Consider the following 17278-nt stretch of genomic DNA (forward strand, 5'->3'; position numbering starts at 1 on the left):
AACTGGATTTCAGTCATACAAAGCAAGCGGGAACTTTCTGAGTTCACGCTTCGTGTGACGTTGATATGACTCATGCGTATTTATAGTGACACTCGCCGCTGGTCAAGCTATGAAGCTTTCACTTTTTAATGGAATAATTATTTTGAAATCTATCTAAATATTGTAGTTCAAAATTGTTATGTGGGTCTTCACCAAGGTTACAGCAATTTAAATAATCTTGGTCTTTGTAGCCAAAAGTCACGCTGACAGCAGACCCGAATAGCATCCTGTCAATTGAATCGTTCCACGAATCCGCCATGTTTTTTCCTATCTGCTGCTGCAGCAGTCGTCATCGCTGCCTTGTTTCGTGTCACAAATAGTGGGCGAATATTATTTACTTTTCCTGCTACACGGTGATTCAACTCATTGCAATTGGCTCAGCAAGCTGTAAGTAAAGTGAACGCTGGTAATGCGTTAATTGTGGGATCGCGAACAACCCGGGCTCGATGTGAAAACTAGCACCAAGGGCTGGAAAGCTGCCAAGGGGCTCCAAACGACGACAACGACAACGACGGCGACGCAAAGAGCGACGTTGGTTGGACTCCAACACCACCCAGCTCATCGTTACGAGGCGAACGACCGAGACAGATTTCGGAATCGCTGACTGCATTGCAGCAACCGTTAAAGCGTTGTTGTCCATTTCCCGTGTTTTGTTGTTGTTGAATGTGTGCGGATTACTTTCGCCCGGGCCATCTCGAGTGTGTGTATCATCAACATCGAAGGGTAACCATCCAGCAAAAGCAGGAACTTTGGTGAGAGTGTGTGTGGTGCAGTGTTTGTGTGCATGTCTACTTGTGCCCAGTGACAAACGCCAAAGTGTGTCCACGGTCATCGTGTATGCGGTAGTTAGAGTGCACACTCACACACAACTGGTGCTGGGCGGGTGGGGCAGGAAGGCAAGCGGACAGGTAGAAAGGGCAGAGAGCAAGGAAAGGCCAACAAGCACCTTCACCTCTACCACCACCGTGTGAGGTGTCTGTCGGCAATCCCCCCGCACGGAGGCTGACAACTCTTCGCCACCGCAAAACAATCATATACCCACGAGGACGGCGGCCTAAAACGGCATCGGCTGAGCGATGAATCGAACTGACGGGCTTGTGCGACGTGTAAAAGCACGCGACACCGAATCGAACGGAGGATCGTCTTCGTCCGCGGCAAATAATGTCGACCAGGAGGACAACAAAGTAGACAAGGAGGACGAGATGGAAGACTGCGACTCCAAGGAAACGCGGCTGACTTTGATGGAAGAGGTGCTGCTGTTGGGGCTAAAGGATAAGGAGGTAAGAGCGGTCGGATGGGTAACGACGTCGAGCAGCGGCAGACAGTAATAATCATTGACAAGCTACCTCCAGCCGCAAGTATGAGACTGATTGGGAGCGGGCAAGAACAAAAAAGAATTAACATCACGGAATCTCAGTTGCATTCGAAGAGCAAAGGCCTCAGCAATCCATTAAAAACGGATGCTTTGGAACAGCAATAGATGTTTTGTCCTTCGCGAGCAAAGTTAAGTGGTGTGACACAATCCAAACGCGCCACATCGTCATAATGGATAGACGGGGATGTTTTTTCTACATCACATCTTTCTCGCTACCAAGTGGCAAACATCAGTCAGTGATACTTTGCTATTGTCACGCTTTTGAAGCAATTTTGTCGCTAAATTCTCGTCCACTAATATCGTTTCGTATTAGATAATTTTCCCCTTGTCAGTATGAATCGGTGGCTTTAATAATGATGATTTTTATTAGCCCACATTCGCACTTATCGCTTCAGCGTCGCGCGAACCCATACCATGAATGCTATGTGGCATTGTTCAACTGTTGCCGCAACGTTAGAAAAAATGGGGTTTTATCGTTGTTTACACATTATTTCTGCACTCCTTTTGCCGGCTCGGAATCTACCGAATACCGTGCGTTGTGTTTGAGTGAAGTAAAAACAGAAACAACAACGGTATGATTTGTTCTACAGCTTATCGTCAATTGAAGACGTGCCGTTCTTACATCCAGCAATAAACTGTCCCCATCTTAAGTAAGCAACGTTATTGCGTAAATGGAACCAGTTCTTTAAATAACGAAACGGCTGCACTGGCACGTTTCTCGTTGATTCGCTGTTACTTGTTTTGCTTTCTCTTCTTTTTGTTAAAACTGCTTTCGCACCGAAAACGTTGAATCAAATTAGTTGTTAGAAAATTTATAATAAACAAATTTCGTCCGTTCCCTCGTACAGGGCTACACATCATTCTGGAACGATTGCATATCGAGCGGGTTGCGAGGATGTATCCTGATTGAGCTGGGCCTTCGCGGGCGTATCGAACTGGAGCGAGCCGGTATGCGAAGGAAGGGTTTGTGCACGCGAAAAATCATTCTCAAATCCGACACACCGACCGGTGATGTACTGCTCGACGAGGCCTTGAAACATATTAAAGAAACGTGCCCACCGGAGACCATTCAGAGCTGGATCGAATATTTGAGCGGTAAGTTTTACGAAACAGTGAATAACTACAGTATATAGTTTACATTTTTACACACAACTTGCTTCCCAGTACACGAGCTCAGTGTTTCGAAGAAGGTTCTAGCAAATCGTATAGACAACCCGTTTAATGTATAGACACACACGCATACATACACACAAACAAACATTCTACTAATCACTGTACCGTTTGTTCGTTGTACAGGGGAAACATGGAATCCGCTAAAGATACGCTATCAGCTGAAAAATGTGCGCGAGCGGCTAGCCAAGAATTTAGTCGAAAAGGGTGTACTAACGACGGAGAAACAAAATTTTCTCCTATTCGATATGACGACACATCCACTAACTGATAACGTTATCAAGTGCCGGTTGGTAAAGAAGGTAAGTGCTGTGTAGATTTGGATGCGGAAACCGTCCGTCCGGAACGAAGCACACGCACACCAAAAAAAATCTGGTGGATTTAATCTTGCTCTTTCTTCCGGTTTTTTGTTTGGGGTTGCCCCTGCACGTCCACAGATACAGGATGCGGTACTAACGAAATGGGTCAACGATCCTCAGCGGATTGGCAAGCGAATGCTAGCGCTGATACTGCTGGCTCACGCGAGCGACGTCTTGGAGAATGCCTTTGCACCGCTCAACGATGACGATTACGAGCTGGCGATGCGGCGGGTGAGAGAGCTGCTCGATCTGGACTTTGAGGCGGAATCCGCCAAATCGAACGCCAACGAAGTGATTTGGGCCGTCTTTGCGGCCTTTACCAAGTAAGATAAGCCAACCCCTTCCTAATTCTGCCTAGCCGCAATAATGCCGACGACCCCCCATTACAATGCCACTGCTGCGGGTGGAAGAAAGAGCAATAGGCAAACAGTGCTTCACGAGCGTGTAACCCAACGGCAACGAATGTGGTATGTGAGCAGGAATATACCATAGTAGTCCCCTCACCGACTTTCAAACAGATCTCCGTTCGCTTCGTGTGTTGCACACCGCCGGAGAAGAACAGTGAGTGGGTGCAAAATAAGGCAGCACTAGTACGACAATTCGCTGCTCATTGTGATGGGTTTTACCGATCGCTTTCGGTTGTGCGAAGCGTTTTCCCAAAGTGCACTAATACATCTCCCAGCTCCTAGATGTTGTGGCCAATAGAAGGGACCACTTAGTAAAGAGAACAGGAAGGAAAGCGCAAGTTGCAAACACAAATTGATTGACACAACGACTTGCCACGATTGCCCGATGTGTGAGCGCGCAAGTGTAACAGAATAGAATCGGATGGATAGAATTGTGATTTTTAGTTGTTTGGAACATGCAAGGTAAATTGTTAATAAGGCATTTTGCTTCGACAAAGTAATATTCTAAGCACTAACGTATGAGCACAGTCTGAGCTGAGATACGATACAATAATAATGGGCAAAATTGTAAACGATTTCGTACTCACCGTTGTGTACCGCAGGAAGAAGTACAATTATCAAGCAATTTCAAATGATACAGCGCCCGATACGTGCCCTCGACACGGGGCCGATTACACACAACAACAACAACAAAAGCACATAAAGTTTCGTAACTTTCGGTGTTCAAGAATACAGTGTACGTGCACTCTTCGTAAGTGTGCACTTTTGTAACGCGCTTCAATATAAGCTATTCCACCAACGATCAAACGTTCATTTGATGCAGTAAATCCCCATGGAATAGACTCATGCTGAGACGATTTAATTTATCCACAACATTCTATTACCACGGTCAAGCAATTGTTACTAAACTACTCGTCTTCAGTTAGAATGGTCTCCTTTGCAGGGTTACAGACCAATTATTGTTTTATTGTTAAGTAAAGCCACAGTTAGGTTCTATTCGCTGCCTATTGTTCTACGACACTTGCATGGACACTTATAAGGATGGGAAATCAAGCAACTTTTACCTACGATTTCATTCAGTTGATCGTACACGTGATAAAACGTTTAGCATTGGTTTGACGCACGCAATGAAATCCGTGAAGCAGCAATACTTTTATTTAAACATTTCATAGCTGATTTTATGAACACAGAATAGAGAACAAGGTAATTATAATAAGCCGGCAAAGTTCTTCGTAAACCAACCGAGTGGGGGGGGGGGAGAGGTACAACCCTTTTTTTACACATCTGCTAGTTAAACAATTTTCAAACTATCTATAGCAATAGAAGCATAGCTAATCGTTGCTGTAGCGCATATATTATCACGTCAGTAAGGAAATGCCAAGCCCGCAAATAAACGTTCAAGAATACGATACGATTTAATTTCGTCTTAACATCACCAGAATTCCGATTCCCATGCATCCAGCTAGTGGCGAAAAAAAAATAATATTTTTCATTAACCTGGATCAAATACGGGAGCAGCGAACGTGCAATTCAAATTACTTGTAAAACAGTTCGAAACATTCTTCACTATCGTGTTTAAGATTAATGGTATACTTTCTCTATTTGTTTTGCGTTGTGTTTTTTTAGTGAAATTTATGTTACTGGGCTTTTTTACAATCTATATATGATGTATTTAGCGATAGTATGTATTACTGTAAGGAAGCAAAGCGTTCGTTTTAGGTTCAGGGCTTTGGCGAAATAGAAATCAAAAAACCACACGATGACAGTACGGTTCCATAAAACACTCTGGAGTACGATGTATGCGGGGTCGCACACATGCTGTGTTAAAATGGGTCTTTTTTCCTTACAATTGCAACGGATTTAAATGAACAACAGAAAATTGTACATAGCGAAACAGACAGAGTGCAGTGGGGGTGTCGAACCTATTGTTAACGTAAATAAGTAAAACAAGATATGTAAAGAAATAAAAATATAAATTGGTTAAAGTCTTTAACAATATACACATGCTTTTCTTTGGACAATTCAGCCAATCCCCTTTTTTGTAGTTACAGTCTGTTCCCGAGTTACACGGTTCTCGACTTACGCGGATTCGGATATACGCGGTTTTCTAAATTTGACAGATCAAATGTGAATTCAGTACAATTTGCTTCAAGTTCGGTATGAATTGCATTTTTGCTAAAAAATTAAAACCGCTTAAAAGCCGGAAATATTAGAATTTTATGCACGAATCATATCAAATAAATGATAAAGTGTATAAAAGTACTAAATTAAATAAAAAAAACTCCGAATAATCTATAGTAATTTAGTCAAAAAATGTGAAATTCGACTTACGCGGATATTCGATTTACGCGGATTCGTTGGGAACGCAGAAACCGCGTAACTCGGGAACAGACTGTACTTCAGTTCTTCTTCTTTTATGCACAACAACCACGGCCGGTCAAGGCCTGCCTGTACCCACTAGTGAAGTGGGCTTGGCTTTCAGTGACTTTTTGTTACCGTAGCAGGATAGTCAGTCCTACGTATGGGAGGAGCATGGTCTATTCGGGGCTTGAACCCATGACGGGCATGTTGTTAAGTCGTACGAGTTGACGACTGTACCACCAGACCGGCCCTAGATTACTTCAGTTACGTTGATTACTTTTTTCTATCGATAATATATTTTATGAAGGCCTAGAATCATTTTTTCAGAATGTCCGATAAATTTTCATTTCGTTTGATTTTTAGTTTGTGCAGTCGGCCCATTTTTGTCACCACAAATAAGCTTTGTAATCTGCAACCTCTAGTTGGATTTTGAATTATCATTATAATTATATGTTATCTTATTCTGTTTTTATGTTTATTTTGTAGAAATCAAGTATATTCAACATAGTGTTAAAATTAAGTCAAGTATGTTGCAAAAGTGGTTTCGCTTAGAGTGGAAACGGACGACCCAGCCCGTAAAGTCTTTTTAGGACTTCCAGAAGGACAAAGGAGATGTGGTAGGCCCAAAATGAGGTGGCAAGATAGCGTGAAATTGTCCGCCATTAAGGCCAGGACAGGCGAAGGCGGTTTCGGACACTCCTGAAGCAGGCAGGACCTAGCCAGAACTCTCACGGGGCATAGCATTACATCCGTTCTGAATGGTATCGCAACCATCACTTTTACGAAAATCGAACGTGAAAATCCATGTAATGAATCTGGATTCTGCTTTTTGTCTTTTTTATGATATGGAGAAACGATGTTTGAGGGCGAGGCAACCGATCACAGTTGATGTTCCGAGTTATAGTATTTTTGATGATGAAACTATTGTCTATTAACGGGTTTTTCAAACCTATTTCTCAGTCAATCAAACAGCCTGTCATTTCCGAACAGCACGAATAAACCAACCCCTGGATAAAAGGTAGCCGAATACATGGCACTTCCCGCTGCATGTATTTGCATTATAGCTCGTACAAAATGCATGGCTTCACGGATAGAAAAAATATAGTTTTTTTTGTTTTTAGTTCATACAGTCTTTCCCCGAGTTACGCGACACTCGAGTTACGCGAATTCGAGTTACGCGAATTTTTTATTTTTGACAGTTCAGATGTCAAATCAGTACAATTTTCTCCATCAATTGTCAAATGAAAAATAATTAGCAATATTTCAAAATTTTAATTCACTAAAAAGTCAGAAATAACTGAATTCTCCTCACCAATTGAATCAAATAAATGATAAATTACATAAATGAACTAAATTCAATCAAAAATCATGATAAAGAAAGTATATTTTTACTGTAAAACGTGATATTCGACTTACGCGAAAATCCGAGTTACGCGAATGTCTCCGGAACGCATTATTCGCGTAACTCGGGGAAAGACTGTAGCTCATTGTCGTCTATCGCGTTGGGCGTTGACAAAAAGGTTAATTTTTTGCTACTGTCAAATAAATCGCGGTGCACCAACCTGTAAATAAACCAACTGTCATGATACGTGAGTATGTGTGTGTGTAGTTTGTATGCGTGCATATATACACATTTATATGCGTGTTCTGTCATTTGAAACCGTACATGTGTGCGTGAGTGTGGCTGAGAGAATCAGCAAGATCAGCAAGTGTAGAAGAAAATCTTGAGCAAAACGCTGTCCTGTTTCTCAATTTCCATTGTCCACTAGAAGAAAATTTTGCAATCGCGAATAGAGCTAACCCGCATTTGCAAACTGTACAATTTTCAGTTGCCGTCACTGGTCACGACTAGCCAAAGCAGCGAGTGCCGTGTGCTTCGTGCCATTCTCCGCTGCTCCCGTGTCGGTGTGTGTGTGTGTGCAAATGTCAAATTGATTTCGGGAATCAGCAGCAAAACTTTTCTTCGTGGTGCAACAAATCGACCTCTGCTCGTGGTGCAAATCACGCGTATTTGTCGCCAAAGGAAAGAATTAGCTGTAGCGTACCGCGATACAACATTACGACGTTTAAGGACACGGCAACAAAATATCGCACCTTTTCGTACCAGTTTCTCTCATCAAAGTGTCATCGTGTTTTACGTTGCGTGTGTGTGTTTTTTTCGGCAGCCACAACACAATTTCCTGTTGGATTATTAAAACCAGTGTAGCACTAGCGGCAGCAACTCATCAGAATGGCGTCGTATCAGATAGCGAATCTGCTGGAGAAGGTGAATATATCCATATGTTGAATAAGCTACTAACATTATTGCCCGAAGAGTCCCAAAACCCCGGAACATCCGGCCCCCGTTCTCCTTCCGCCGTCTGCCGCATACAGAAAAAAAACAATCAGCATGCACCAATTCGTGTCGTGTGTCTCCGTCGAGAATCTTTGGCTCGCAGTAGTAAAATGTGCGCGTATCAAGAAGTGTTCGATCTGTATCGACGAAAGCGGAAAGTCCTTCAGACGAGAAGAAACATTCGCAGCTATCCTTCCGCGTGTGTGTATGTGTGCGCTATTTTCTTTTGTTGGCAAAGCCATTGACAGCTTACAGAGCCGCAATGAGATTACAAAATCCTACTAGCAACCCCCTCCAAATCTATTGATCCCATGGAGATGATGCTTCATCATGTAACAAACATCAACAAACATTGCTCTTCGAAATACCCAAAATCATCCCAGCATGCTATGTGCGATCTTTTTGGATTGTTTGTATCTTACTAATTATTTTTGACTATGATTTCCCCGCCCCCCGTGCCGCCGGCTCCTGCGCTGCCACCAGATGACGTCCAATGATAAGGACTTTCGCTTTATGGCGACCAACGATCTGATGACGGAGCTACAAAAGGACAGCATCAAGCTCGACGATGAATCGGAGAAGAAAGTCGTCCGTATGGTGCTTCGCCTGCTGGAGGACAAGAACGGCGAGGTGCAGAATCTTGCGGTGAAATGGTACGTGTGCATTTATCGCGTCGTTTGCCAACTGTTGAGGTTATGTTGTTGCTCGCGACCCTGTATGTGTATTTGCAAATCATCAAAACAATCCCTCCCGCGATTGGCAAACATACCGACAGTGGCAACGGGGAAACAGAATGAAATGCGAAACGCATTTCATAATTCCATTATGCTTGCTTGCTGCTGCTAGGTCAAAATTAAAGTTTATTTTTTGTTGATATTGCAGCCTGGGGCCGTTGGTAAACAAAGTGAAGGAAAATCAGGTGGAAACGATTGTGGACCTGCTGTGCGCCAACATGGTGTCGAACAACGAACAGCTGCGTGACATCTCGAGCATCGGTCTGAAGACGGTCATATCGGAGCTGCCACAGTCGTCCAACTCGCTCGTGCCGAACGTTTGCCAGCGTATCACCGGCAAGCTGAGCGTGGCGATCGAGAAGGAGGACGTTTCGGTGCAGCTCGAAGCGTTGGACATACTGTCGGATCTGCTGTCGCGCTTCGGCGATCTGCTGGTACCGTTCCACGAGCTCATCCTGAAGGCGCTCGTGCCGCAGCTCGGTTCCGCCCGGCAGGCCGTCCGGAAGCGCACGATTGTTGCGCTGTCCCACCTGTTGACCACCTGCAACAACAACGCGTACAACAAGGTGATCGAACACTTGCTCGACGGGCTGGAGAAGCCGCAAAATCCCGGCACGATTCGGACCTACATCCAGTGTTTGGCGGCGATCTGCCGGCAGGCCGGCCATCGGCTGTGCAACCACATCGAGCGCGTCATGTTTCTGCTCAATCAGTACAGCTTGCGGGATGACGACGAGTTGCGCGAGTTCTGTCTGCAGGCGTGTGAAGCGTTCGTGCAGCGCTGTCCGGAAGCGATCATGCCGCATATTCCGACGGTAGGTGTCCTCAAACGCGCTGCTTTAGCATAAGCAAGCTGTGCTAATTTGTGCTCATTGTATACCCAAACAGATCGTTGATCTTTGTCTAAAGTACATCACGTACGATCCTAACTACAACTACGAGGCAGATGATGGCGAGGGTGGCAACTCAATGGAGATGGAAGACGACGAAGAAATTGATAGCGAAGAGTACAGCGATGACGACGATATGAGCTGGAAGGTGCGTCGATCGGCCGCCAAATGTTTGGAGTCGGTCATCTCCACCCGTCACGAGCTGTTGGAGGAATTCTACAAAACCCTTTCGCCGGCACTTATCGCACGCTTCAAAGGTAACGTAAACTGTGCCATCTGACCGTTTTGTTTTCGATTTAACTTATCGCTGCTGTTTTTTTATCTCTCCAGAGCGCGAAGAAAACGTCAAGTCCGACATATTCCACGCGTACATCGCGCTGCTCAAATCGACCCGCCCCATGGGCGATGATATCGGGCACGATCCCGACTCGATGGAGCAAATTCCTGGCCCGATCAGCATGCTGACCGATCAGGTACCGACGATCGTGAAAGCGGTTCAGCCGCTCATGCGCGAAAAGTCGGTGAAAACGCGCCAGGATTGTTTCCTGCTGTTGCGCGAACTGTTGAACGCACTGCCCGGGGCACTTTCGAACCATATCGATCAGCTGATGAGTGGCATCCACTACTCGCTGAATGACAAAAACTCAACCTCCAACATGAAAATCGACGCCCTCGGGTTCGTTTACTGTATGCTGGTCGGGCACAATCCGCAGGTGTTCCATGCGCACATACAGCTGCTCGTTCCGCTCGTCGTGAATGCGGTGTTCGATCCGTTCTACAAGATCGCCACCGAAGCACTGCTCGTGCTGCAGCAGCTAGTGAAGGTGATCCGGCCGGTCGACGTCCAGACAACGTTTGATTTTACGCCGTACGTGAGTCAGCTGTACACCAGCACGTTGCAGAAGCTTCGCTCGCCCGAGGTTGACCAGGAGGTGAAGGAACGGGCGATCGCCTGTATGGGCCAGATCATAGCCAACATGGGCGATGTGCTGCAGACGGAGCTGGTCACCTGTTTGCCACTGTTCATGGAGCGTTTGCGAAACGAGGTGACGCGATTAAGCTCGGTCAAAGCACTGACCATGATCGCGGCGTCACCGCTGCGCGTCAATCTAAGCCCGATCATCGGCGAGGTTATACCGGTGCTGGGGTCGTTCCTGCGTAAAAATCAACGTGCGCTGAAGCTCAACTCGCTCACCCTTCTGGATACGCTCGTGACGCACTACAGCCAATTCCTGGACCCGAAGCTGCTGCGCGGTGCCGTGGGAGAAGTGCCCCCGTTGCTGAGCGAATCGGACCTGCACGTGGCACAGCTTTCGCTCGTGCTGCTTACTTCCGTGGCCCGCCAGCAACCGGAGGCACTGGTTGGGGTGCACGAGCAGATTTTGCAGGAAGTGATGACGCTGGTGCGCTCACCGCTGCTGCAAGGTACGGCACTGAACTGTACGCTGAAGCTGTTCCAGGCGCTTGTGCAAGCGCAACTGCCGGGGCTGAGCTACCGTCATCTGCTAGGGATGCTGATGAATCCGGTATACAATCAGCAGCAGCACGGTGGCAGCCCACTCCACAAGCAGGCGTACCATTCGCTGGCAAAGTGCATTGCCGCACTGACTCTGCAGGTGCCAAACGAGGCACTGACGGTGGCAGGAGAGTTTCTGCGCGAAATCCAGAACCGTCGCAATGATTCGCACCTTATGTTCTACTTGCTGACGATTGGAGAAATTGGCCGTCACTTGTAAGTTTCAGGAAGCACTCGAAATATCTTTCGAAGTGTTTTTTTACTGAGTAATTAATGAATTATTTTTCCTCTCCCACTTCCAGCAATCTGCACACGATCGACACACTAGCACAAACGATCCTGAACTGTTTCTCGGCGTCGTCCGAGGACGTGAAGGGTGCCGCAAGCCATGCGCTCGGTGCAATCGCCGTCGGCAATCTCAATCACTATCTGCCCTTCATACTGAACGAGATCGAGGCACAGCCGAAACGCCAATATCTGCTTCTGCACTCATTGAAGGAGTTAATTTCGTCGCTGTCCACCAGCAAGGCCGGCCTGGAGCAGCTGCTCCCGTCCGTACCGTCGATCTGGACGCAGCTCTTCAAACACTGCGAATGCTCGGAAGAAGGCTCTCGCAACGTGGTGGCCGAATGTCTCGGTAAGCTGGTGCTGGTGAACCCCGAGGAGCTGCTCCCGCGGCTCCAAATGGCGCTACAAAGCGAGAGCGCCCTGATGCGCACCGCCGTCGTATCGGCGATCAAGTTCACCATCTCCGATCAGCCACAGCCGATCGATCCGCTGCTGAGGCAATGTATTGGCCAGTTCCTGTTCGCGCTGCAGGATCCGGAACCGTCGGTGCGGCGTGTGGCACTTGTTGCGTTCAACTCGGCCGTGCACAACAAGCCGAGCTTGGTGCGCGATCTGCTGCCCGAGCTACTGCCCCAGCTGTACTCGGAGACGAAGGTGAAGAAGGAGCTGATCCGGGAGGTGGAGATGGGTCCGTTCAAACACACCGTGGACGATGGGCTCGACATCCGGAAAGCGGCTTTCGAGTGTATGTACACGCTGCTGGAGCAGGGTCTCGATCGCGTAGACATTATGCAGTTTCTCGAGCACGTGCAGGCGGGGTTGCGCGATCACTACGATATTAAGATGCTCACTTATCTTATGACGGCTCGGCTGGCGGCACTCTGCCCGAATGCCGTTCTGCAAAGTACGTATTGGGCGGGTGACGGATAAGCGTTTCCTCCTCGTCAAACAGGTGTATTTCAGGTGTAACGTATTTTCTTTTTTTACTTCCTATCAGAACTCGATCAGTTCGTAGAGCCGCTGCGTGCTACCTGTACGCTGAAGGTGAAGGCCAACTCGGTAAAGCAGGAGTACGAAAAGCAGGATGAATTGAAAAGATCTGCACTACGCGCCGTCGCCGCACTGCTGCAAATTCCCAAGGCTGGTGAGTAGTGGGACTTTCCGGTGCAACCACATTGTCTGATCTTATTATTAATTATTAATCTTTCTTCATTCATCTCATTTACACGTCTCTTCTTTACCCTTTCCGCACGTGCAGATAAAAACATATACTTGGCGGAGTTTTTGATTCTGATCCGCAGTTCATCCGAGCTACAGCCGCTGCTCGAATCGGTACAGAAGGACTCATCCGGACAGTCGAACAACAATATCGATGGGCGGGATACGTCGATGGATCAAAGCTAGGTGGAAAGGACAAAGAAGCGCAAGGTGGATGATGATGATGATGATGATGGCGGTGAACACAAGTAGTCAGAACGCAAGCATAACCCATCTCGCTGTTGATCGTTGAAACGTCGATCGATAACCGTTTCATGCCATGATTGCTGTCCCCGCACCCCTCCTCGCCTACCATCGCCATCCTTCCCTTGTGGTGTGCAATTGCATGCACAGTCGTCCCGCGTAGTATGTAGTCGGAGTGGAATTAGACGATGATGTCGTGGACTCCCCCGGGATGATCCTCTATGTAATGTCCAACACAACGTACGATCGATCTAACAAAACACAAACAAAAACGATGATGTAGGACGGTAAGAAACAAACACACAGTAAGCAGAATTTCCGCCAGTGAAGGTGTAAGTAGGGATTCGGCAAGGAAAGCATACGACCAGGCATCGGTAAAATGCGTTCTTTTTTTTCTTTTCCGGCGTTATACATTGTTTCAAAAGTGAGGCTTATAATGTGAACGATTGAAACTCCGAACGTATGTGGAGGGTTTGTAAGGGTGAAAAGATACTAACAAATTCCAATTCGAGGTCGATACCGCTTCCGGTTAATAGTTGGTTCTTGTTTTGTATCACTTTTTAAGTCTTTTTTTTTATTTTTCCCCTGCGTTACACATTTTGTTTTTACGTAAACAACGGCAAACAATATACGTACGTCTGCACTTTGTCGGATGCGGATTTATATACTCATGGTCGGAACTGAGCAAATTCCGAAACGACATCCCACAACAACATCATCTCCATCCGAAGTAGCGATCACCAATGGCGGCGCGAGATCCCGTACGAACGGTACGAACAGAACCGATTCTGATTGACGGCTCGAGCACGAGTCCGACTATTTGAAGCGAGAATGAAATTGAGGAAAATTATGAAAGGAGAATGAGAATGAACATGATAATGTAAACACTATGAATAAATGAACAAATTTAATTGACAGCATATTTGTTTTAGATTGTTGTTCATTCTGTTCCGAACAACCGGTTGTAGGTGAGTAACATTCAGCTAGAGAAGTTATTCGGGATGTAACATAAGGTACATAAAATTTTGTCAGAGAAGTAGATTCGTTTGGAAAGATATAAATGATAGTGATTAGTGTTGGGTCATACGATTCATTTCACGATCCGACCCGGAGTCGGGTGCCAGCCAGTCGGAATCGATTCCAACCCTTGGGTGCAGCGGGTGCGCAAGGTCGGAATCGGAATCAAATCCGACCCGCGGGTGCAGCGAGTTCGGGTCGACCCGAATGATGAGTAGGTGCGAGAAAGCATAAGCGACTCCGACCCGTTGGTGCAGCGAGTTTGGGTCGGGTCGGTCCAAGGTGGGTTCATTCCGAGTTCGGGTCGGGTGGAGCCGTGTTAAACCTATTTTGACTCGATCCGACCCGAACTCTGCACCAACAGGTCGGAGTCGCTTATGCTTTCTCGCACCTACTGGAGTAGTTGCACTTACTGAACATACTTGTACCTTTCGGATCGGCCCGAACGACTCCGGGTCGCTTACAGATGGCTCCGACCCGGAAAGTTCGGGTCGACCCATCCATCACTAGTATATGACGATTTGCAAACGAAGCTCGTTTAGTCTTCTTTGAACGTAACGAACGTAGAGAATTAAACGTGGAAGCTACTACCGGTGATCTTGGAAGTGCTGTAATACAACGAGCTAATTCTGGTTATTCAGCTTCGGGTCAAAGAGCCTTACAACACTAAATAAGAGTAATGTCGTATTCCGGACTGCGACTAAAAGCAGGAACAAAATCTCAAAAGAGGTATAACAGAACCTTCAAGATTAGAGATGCGAAAACTCGCTCTTTTAAGTGATTTGAATCAGAATATGAGAGTGAATATAATAATTGTAATGTTTTACTCTCTTTTAAGATTCATTACAAAATGCATATCCTTTTACTAATACATTGAGGATCAATACCTTACACTCACTCTCTGTGCCGATTAGTATGTACTAGTATGACATAATATCTTTTTGCGATTAGTACTAGTGTTAGCCGGTGCACAGATTGAGTAATTTGAATCCAAAAAGAGGGAGCCACTAGCCGGCACAGAGCGTGAATGAGTTGAATCTAAAAATTGTGACTAATTTAGAAATTCTAACATGGAAGGCCCTGTCCATACAGAGCTTGTTTCCATGATGTGTTATAAGAAAACCCAAAGTATTCAATTTACTGTTACGTTGCAGTATTTAAAAACTCAAACAATATAAATGTGAATTCAGATAGGGTAACTGTACCAGTTTTCGGCAGGATAACTAAAAACTCAAACAATACAAATGTGACTTCAGATATCATGTATTTCGAAATATAATTCAGGTAGTAGATCTTCAATTAATAACAAAAAACAACGGAAAAGTAAAAATGTTTAACATTCTAATTCATATTCGTCGGATTCAAATTCAAATTCTCAGAAAAAACCTCTATTATCAAACTTAATACAGTTAGTTCTTAACAGATTTCGGTCCGGTCGTAAATCCACTCGATCATATCAAGAAAACAACGATATTCATCATCAAACCAATCCTTCCCGAAATTTACATTATTCATTCGATTCGGAAATCCTTCCGGCGAATCGTCTAATTTACTCTTAATTAGTATATCGACTACTGACAGCATGTCACACTGCAGCACACCGATCAGGTCTAATGCGTTCAGGACGTCTTCCAGTCGTACTCTGATCTGCTTTAACTCCCTATCTAGAGAATGCATGATCGTTTTGGTGATCACTAGCAGCTTTATAGCAAACAAATCGTTGGGAGCTGAATCTGGTAAATAGGAATCGATGGTTTTCACATATTCTACAAACTTTGTATTAAGATACTTCATGCTTTTGCCCAAAGCCCTCAGGTCAACATTGTGACATACCAAATCGCAAGAAAAGAGCGCTATTCTAATGCTGTTCAAGTACGTCAATGTGAAAGGTTTGGCGGCATTACCTTGCATCAGCATAGTATCGTGCAGAAATGAAAGGTTAGCGAACGCCTCACCATATTTTGTAAATATCCAATCTAGCTTCCTGATAACGCAATGCAATGGTTCTTCAAGATCAGCTAACTTCTCATTCAACATGGCCAGGTTTTTGTGCAGCGGTACTAACGCCGATTGCTGCGATTCCTCGCACGAATGTGCCGGTGGAAGCTGTGAGGACGGCTTTGCATTGATCTTAGCAACCCAGCTCGTTGATGCAACTGGGTCGTGCTCGTCGCCGTACACCATGTCCACCTGGACACATTTATCGACAAACCTTACCGGAGATGCCATTGCGCTGAGGACGGACAAACAAGCAGCACTGAAAGACGCAAATGCGAAAAAAAAGTTAGATCTGTATCTGAGGAATACAACGATATGCCTTTACCTTGCAAAAGAAATCGTAAAAGTTGGGTTGTAAAATTCACTAAAATCTGCAAAACTGAAATACCACTAAAGCTGAAACAAAGAAAGAACATTGCATTTCATTACACAAAATAACGATGTCGTCAATGACGTTCTAACGTTTGTTAAAAAGTTCTTCAGAACGACCGCTCCAAAAATCGACGATAGCGAGAAGAGTTCCTCGCCTCGTGTACGAAGGACACTAATACTAAGACATGATCGCGAAGGACGATCCAAAACGAATCGGTTCTGAGAAACTACGGTGGATTCGTCAACATAGTTCAGCAAGAATAAAGATAATGGGTCATCCACGTAACTTATCAATTCTGTTCAAAGAGCGAGGTGCGGATTTACACATATTATTCTGCAATTATCATACTTGGATGATTTCTTACGATCAACTATGAGTAGTTGTGAACTATGGAATCATTTCTACAGGACATAGCGTCAGATACGTTGAGGTAAATTTGGGAAACACATACCTGCAGTTGTTGATTGGCCTTTTCCAGGCATGTGGAACTTTAATGACCATACACCACACCACATTCACAGTAGTGTCAAGTTTATTCGAGTCCTCTGCTATTCTTTCTTGGCTCTCCTTGTGTAGAAACGCACGCAGTCTTGCGAACCGGCAATACAGAATGCGCGCACAGTTCCACGAATATTTCCTCAATACCCGCGACTAACGATATTTGCAGCTTCAAAAGAATCCTCCCAGGTCACACAATCATGACCCAGCAGCCATATTGCTTTACCAGCTTGACATTTGATGAACGAAATGACACATGATGTGATAGTAAAATATGTGGCTTAAAAATAAAAAAAATAAGCTACTTCAACGCCAACCCAATTCATCAATTACACTTTTTAATTAAACATGACTCCTATTTCCTATTTTTTTTTAGGCAAAATGTGTTCTCTTCGTTTCTAGTTTACTGTTTGCTTTGCAACGTTCTGTCATCGTTTGTTGCTTCAACAAAGTTGTT

General features: G+C 45.3%; 3 protein-coding genes across 3 annotated transcripts; 2 read left to right on the forward strand and 1 right to left on the reverse strand.

Annotated features, from left to right (window-relative positions):
• The first annotated feature begins 276 nt into the window (after positions 1–276).
• LOC120956339 (Golgi phosphoprotein 3 homolog sauron) lies at positions 277–5348 on the forward strand. The gene is made up of 4 exons (XM_040377721.2): positions 277–1319; positions 2263–2509; positions 2711–2886; positions 3022–5348. The coding sequence occupies exons 1-4, from the start codon at positions 1116–1118 to the stop codon at positions 3268–3270; spliced, it is 876 nt and encodes a 291-aa protein (XP_040233655.1). The 5' UTR covers positions 277–1115; the 3' UTR covers positions 3271–5348.
• A 2015-nt stretch (positions 5349–7363) lies between these two features.
• LOC120958387 (cullin-associated NEDD8-dissociated protein 1) lies at positions 7364–13857 on the forward strand. The gene is made up of 8 exons (XM_040381146.2): positions 7364–7977; positions 8530–8699; positions 8929–9595; positions 9669–9927; positions 10001–11402; positions 11489–12378; positions 12472–12618; positions 12733–13857. The coding sequence occupies exons 1-8, from the start codon at positions 7942–7944 to the stop codon at positions 12876–12878; spliced, it is 3717 nt and encodes a 1238-aa protein (XP_040237080.1). The 5' UTR covers positions 7364–7941; the 3' UTR covers positions 12879–13857.
• On the reverse strand, positions 13292–17159 carry LOC125907465 (uncharacterized). The gene is made up of 3 exons (XM_049609962.1): positions 16775–17159; positions 16276–16346; positions 13292–16209 (listed from the first exon to the last, which is right to left on the reverse strand). The coding sequence occupies exon 3, from the start codon at positions 16179–16181 to the stop codon at positions 15369–15371; it is 813 nt and encodes a 270-aa protein (XP_049465919.1). The 5' UTR covers positions 16182–16209; positions 16276–16346; positions 16775–17159; the 3' UTR covers positions 13292–15368.
• Positions 17160–17278: the final 119 nt, after the last annotated feature.

This window comes from Anopheles coluzzii, chromosome 3 (genome assembly GCF_943734685.1).
Source record: "Anopheles coluzzii chromosome 3, AcolN3, whole genome shotgun sequence".
NCBI lineage: Eukaryota > Metazoa > Arthropoda > Insecta > Diptera > Culicidae > Anopheles > Anopheles coluzzii.

Bases quoted from the DNA above. Each gene is read 5' to 3' on its own strand.
- LOC120956339 (XM_040377721.2), top strand. From the start codon at position 1,116: ATGAATCGAACTGACGGGCTTGTGCGACGTGTAAAAGCACGCGACACC. The intron at 1,320-2,262 runs GTAAGAGCGGTC...TCCCTCGTACAG, and splicing joins TGGGGCTAAAGGATAAGGAG to GGCTACACATCATTCTGGAA. The intron at 2,887-3,021 runs GTAAGTGCTGTG...GCACGTCCACAG, and splicing joins AGTGCCGGTTGGTAAAGAAG to ATACAGGATGCGGTACTAAC.
- LOC120958387 (XM_040381146.2), top strand. From the start codon at position 7,942: ATGGCGTCGTATCAGATAGCGAATCTGCTGGAGAAG. The intron at 11,403-11,488 runs GTAAGTTTCAGG...TCCCACTTCCAG, and splicing joins GGAGAAATTGGCCGTCACTT to CAATCTGCACACGATCGACA. The intron at 12,619-12,732 runs GTGAGTAGTGGG...CCGCACGTGCAG, and splicing joins GCTGCAAATTCCCAAGGCTG to ATAAAAACATATACTTGGCG.
- LOC125907465 (XM_049609962.1), bottom strand. From the start codon at position 16,181: ATGGCATCTCCGGTAAGGTTTGTCGATAAATGTGTCCAGGTGGACATG.